The 5,524-nt window shown below is 46.1% G+C and overlaps 1 protein-coding gene across 2 annotated transcripts in view; it reads right to left on the reverse strand.

The window, feature by feature from the left end:
• Nucleotides 1-5,524, reverse strand: part of ZNF793 (zinc finger protein 793) — a 17,915-nt gene that overhangs the window by 9,463 nt on the left and 2,928 nt on the right. The window contains exon 3 of one of the 2 annotated variants that reach the window (XM_012730538.1): nt 2,581-2,701. Coding sequence is in view for 1 of the 2 variants with exons in the window: in XM_012730537.1 (XP_012585991.1) it covers nt 2,581-2,732 (152 nt within the window). In the remaining variant the exon portion in view is untranslated. Of the gene's footprint in view, nt 1-2,580; nt 3,795-5,524 lie in introns of those variants that run through there. The other variant, XM_012730537.1, reaches the window with a different exon arrangement.

A 5,524-nucleotide genomic window follows, 5' to 3' on the forward strand; every position in this document is an offset into this window, starting at 1 on the left:
TCATGGAGCACAGCACTGGCCCCAGGTGGTGGAAATGCCGATTTGCTGGAGTTTACACGAGAGTCTAGATATTTAAAAATTTCACAAGTTGTGCACTTACGATTTGTACATTCTGTCTATGTGTTTCATATTTCGGCAAAAGCAAAAAAGAAATGAAAGGCAAAAGGCAAGAAAAGAGCAGTCCCAAGGACACCAGAAGCAACGGCTTCTCCCAGGCAGGAAACATGTCCCCACTGCGGGGTGACAGGTGCTTGTCTCCCGATGGGCGACTCAAACTTGTCAAGCCTGCAGCTGAATTCAGGCTTTGTCCCTGACAGTCTAGGGAGGACAGCGTTTACAATAGCCACCAGTTCTTTCTGCCCCACAGAAAGAAGAAAGTGTCATATTCCTGTGGGACAGAGAAGAGCTCTACTGGGTCTAGTCACAAGCACACCACTGACTGTCTGCACTTTCCACAGAGCAGGCCTGACACGTAACTCCCTGACCGTTCCTTATTAGCGTGAATAACCCTCGAGCAGCTATCAGTGACTGCCCGATTTTTTTGTAATTGTTTTGAAGATTTATTTATATTTACTTATGCATACAGGAGCTGGGGTATAGGCCAGAGGTGAGGGGGGTGAAGATTCACCAGGGACAGGGCGAAGAGCAGGACAGGCAGATCTACTTACATCCACTGCCGAGGGGAGCAGCGGGGAGACAGGAGAGGTCTGCTGCGCCCTGGGGGTCAGCTCCCTGGCCGGGGATGGAACTGAGTCCACAGCGGTGACAGGACTGAGGTTTCTACCTTTATGCCACCAGGGAGGTCCATCTTTTTAATTTTTTTATTGAAGTAATACTGCATTGTAACATACAAATTTCAGGTGTTTATTCATAAAAGTCAATAGGCTTTAAAAAGTATGCTACACTTGACATGCTTTATGTCCTCCTTGGGCGGAAGCCAACCCAGTCTCTGTAATCATTCCAGTGTTAGCATACGTCCTGTTGAAGAGAGCATAACTGCTCTACTCTCAAAAGTTGGTAAATTCTGGAATCAAAGCTGAACTAGAAGAGTCTGGAGAGCCAATGGCCACAGCCGCAGTAACAGGGAGAAATGATAAAAGAAGCCCTTCTGATCCTCTCCATATGAATTTTTCCTTTTAAGGGAAGCTAAGTTTAGTGATTAGTGGGGAAACAAGTTTTAAGGGGGAAGGTAGTTTTAGAATAAATACACATCTTTGTTTTACATTAATCCTTTCTCACTCATCTCCTGGCAAATCATCTTTTGAAGGGAGTCACTCTAAAGTGCTGGAAATACTCTCCGTCAGGAGCTGGGTGGTGGAGATGGAGCGTCCACCTAGGGAAAACTCCTGGCACAGTGGCCATGTGAAGTAACGTTTCACTTCTTTTTTCAATGGGCAATAAATATCCACTATCTCGTAACTGTTTCAGAATGCTCTGCAGTGTGGTCCAGATCCTGGAGCTGGAGAGTAACCTGTGGGCTGTATACAGGGGTGGACGCCAAGAGGCCTGATGGAAGAGTTGAGCTGGCGGGAAAGACCTGGGCCTGACCAGCCTCTGCCTTAATCCACCTTTGGCTCACAGCGCCATACTCATTCCCTCACCTTTCTGAACTGGGATACCCAGACTTGGCCTGGGCCATGGCTGTGGGGGCCTAGCTGAACAGCAGAGTGGCAAATGGCTAAGTCCAGAGGCCTGCTTCTGACTCTGGCCCTGTAACTCTCTAATTAGGTGAAGGCGGTGTGTGAAATTACTTTCACATTTAAATGAGATGGCAGCTGTGAATGGACACTAATAAAAACAAGCATTGGGGAAAGCTAGATGAGCAACAAAGTATATACATAGTATCTAAATATCCCTGGGAGATCCTCATTCTTTCCAAAAGGACAGATAGTAGCTTTACCCTGGGAGAAACTGGCAGACCTCAAGTAAAGCAAGCACTCAGGGCCCTCCCTGGTGGCACAGTAGGTTAAAGTGCAGCACTATGAAGCTCCTGCAGCCACTGCAGCATGAGGTTGATCCCCAGCCAGGGAGCTGACCCACATGGCGCTGCAGACCTCTCCTGTCCCCGCTGCTCCTCTCAGCAGTGGATTTTAGTAGATCCACCTGATTTGCTCTCCACTCTGTCTCTGGTGAATCCTGTCACCCTCTACACCTCTGGCCTGTACCGCAGTTCTGTATGAATAAATAAATCTTTAAAAAAAAAAAAAAAGCAAGCACTCAGTGAACCCGCAGGACATCGCCTGCCCCTGGGACGCCCCAGAGGATGACACCCATAAGAGGACTGCACCTTTCTGGTATTCCACGCAGCATGCAGGCCTGGTCTGATCACGAGGAAACGCAGCACTCCATATGCTCGATGCCATGGAAACAGCTGAGCACGGGCTTCCACACTGTCACCGACACTGTGTATCTTCAGGTGTGATTTCTCAGCTCAGTGACTATATTTCTCATCACACCATGCCGAAAACAACTGCTGGTGAGCCTTTAGAGGGCAGTTCTTATCTCAGTTTTCCCTTCTGGACCAGAGGGTCTTTATTTGGTCCTCTGGGCCCTTCTAGCTCCCCCTTCACAGTAACTCACCTGCTCTCACTGTCCCCAGAAGTGTCTTTTAGATGGAACCACAGTCCTGAGGCCCTGGGGAGAGTTCTGCTGTCCAGCCAGGTGGTGGGACCGAACCCAACTCCGTCCAGGCTGCAGGCACCTGAGAATATACAGACTCGCATGAGAATCATCTAACAGTCCCTCCTGGGCATTCACTGGGGCCTCTGGAAGAAGCCTGCAGCAGAGGAATATTCAGGAGACACCCTTGAATGATGAGCTCTGCCCTGGGCATGGGCAGGAGGAACTTCTGGAAAGACCTGAGCCCAGGAATCTCTCAACTCTGCTGACTGACTGAAGGGATCTAAGTCAGGATCTCCCACAATCCTCTCCATGATCTGCATGGTGGGGGCAGAAACTGCTGACTCCGGAGCTGCTGAAGATCCAAACGCTGCTAAAATCCTGATATATCGCCCTAGGGCGATACTTCGCTGTATTTTCCCTGGGACTCTCCATCCTCACCATCATGCCCTCCCAGGGGCAACACCTGAACAGTCCGGTATCACCACCGGTTACAAATTGGGTGTCCTCATCAGCAGTTCCAAAAATCCAACTCAGAAGTTAAACATTCCTCTGGTAGCAGCATTTAAAACTAGGTAGGTTATCTTTTCCCTTCACAAAAGGACTCCCTCTTGGCCACCTCCTTGATATCCCAAAGTATGTTTTGAAACTTTGTCTAACAGGTTGCTGCTTCTTAGTTACATTTTAGAAACATCCCAGCTTTTCTCAAAGGTTTCATCGAGTTATGATTTAAAGAAAATCCCTTCTTCAGTTTTGCTTGACATTGACTTTGTCCACTCATACACAAAAGTATTGACAATTTTGAAAAATATTGAGCCTTCCAACACAAAACACCTTGCCATTTATTCAAGATTTGTATCTCAAAAGTAGCTTATATTCAACCTCATACAGCTACCCCAGTCCCTTACTAGACAGTCACATGTAAGTTTGGTTGCAGTTCTAAATGGCATGTTTTCTTCCAGTGAAACTTCATGACTGAAACTAAAAAATGATTGTTTTCCTATCTGCATTTTATACATTTATTTAAGTTACTATAAAACTGGCTGCCTTCAGCCCTCCCGGGTGGCACAACAAGTTAGGGCGCAGCACTGCAAGCACCTTCAGTGCGAGTTGAGCCTGGTCTGGAGCTGACCCACATGGCGCAGATCTCTGCTGCCTGTCTCCCCGCTGCTCCCCTCAGCAGTGTACTTTGTCAGTCTGCCTGTTCTGCTCCCCACTCTGTTTCTGGTGAATCTTCTCACTACCCCCTGCACCTCTGGCCTGCAGCCCAGTACTATATGCATAAATAAATAAATCTTTTTAAAAATTCACTAGTAAATTCCTAAACAATGAACTGACATCGTTAGGCTGAATTTCCTAACAGAACACATTACTACTTGAATATTGTTCATTTCATTTAGGATTTTACATATACATGTGTTGTAGATTCACAAGGTGGGCCTACAATTTTCCTTCACAATGCCACCTGACCAGCTTTTGCAGTCACTGTAACAATGATGCTGTTAAAAACAGGTGGCAGCAATTTCTTTTTTATAAAGTTCCTGAGTGTTTTTTTTTTAAGTTTTATTTATTTATACATATAGAACTGGGGTACAGTCCAGGTATGTGTGGTGGCGGGGGCGGTAAGAGGATTCACCAGAGACAGAGTGGGGAGCAGAACTGGCAGACTGACGAAGTACACTGCTGAGGGAGCAGCGGGTGGGTCAGGAGCGGTCTGTCGCACCATGTGGGTCACCTCCCTGGCCAGGAATTGAACTTGTGCTGCAGTGACTACAGTAGCTTCACAGTGCTGTGCTTTAACACGTTGTGCCACCGGGGAGAGTTTTAACTACTTGAATGGCATGTTACTTGAAAGTGACTTCAAAGGTCTATAAGAAATCACTGACGACACACAATAAGCCTGCTGACTCTTGATCAAGAGAGAAACTGGTGGCAGGAGTGAGCATGTAGGAACATGAGTACTTCAAACTTTAACAACTTCCAATCTTTTCATTTTCTATGTATAGCAGTTTTGTATACTCAAGCATTTCTAGAAAATCATTGCTAGCATGCCAGCTTTGAAATTATATTAATGTGAAGTTTTGCTGTATATTTCTAATACAGTCATTCCCCCTTTTTAGTCCTATTTGTATGTCTGTTCACTTCCACTTACCTGGTAATTTGCTAAGGATTTTACATTGATTTTTTTTTTAAATCAGATTTATCAGTTTCCCCTTATTTATTTAACTCATTAATATCACCATTTATATTTCTTAATTCTGGGCCTCCCTGGTGGCCTAGTACTAAAATACCCAGAGGGCTACCTGATGGTAGTCCCCAGTGACACAAAGTCAAAGACAGGTAGTTACTTTGCTGCTGAAGAATAAGCCTGGGTAAAGAAGACATTTTCTTTTTCTCCTAGCTGTCTTCCTTCATTGCCCATACTGTACTCAGGGCCAGCATTGGAAACAAGTAATTTTCTTCATTTTATTTTTTTTCCTAATAGAATCTTTATAAGATTTCTTTATTTATGCATATAAGAATTGGGATACAGGCCCAATTCTTGGCAGGGAGTGGTGAGAGCATTCACCAGGACAGAGTGGGGAGCAGACCAGATAGAATGACTGAAATCACTGCTAAGGGGAACAGTGGGGAGACAGGAGAGGTCTGCTGTGCCATGTGGGTCAGCTCCCTGGCCAGGGATCAAACTCCTGCTGCAGTAGCTGCCAATAGCTTCATAGAGCTGAGACTTAACCCCCTGTGCCAACAGGGAGGTCCTGATTTTTCTTCTTAAAAATGTTAACATTGGGCCCTCCCTGGTGGCACAGCAGGTTAAAACACAGCACTGAGAAGCTAAAGCCACTTCTGCATGAGTTCGATTCCTGCCTGCCCCGGAGGTGACCACATGGCGTGGCAGACCTCTCCT

This window comes from Condylura cristata, unplaced genomic scaffold, assembly GCF_000260355.1.
Source record: "Condylura cristata isolate star-nosed mole 26May11 unplaced genomic scaffold, ConCri1.0 scaffold00028, whole genome shotgun sequence".
NCBI lineage: Eukaryota > Metazoa > Chordata > Mammalia > Eulipotyphla > Talpidae > Condylura > Condylura cristata.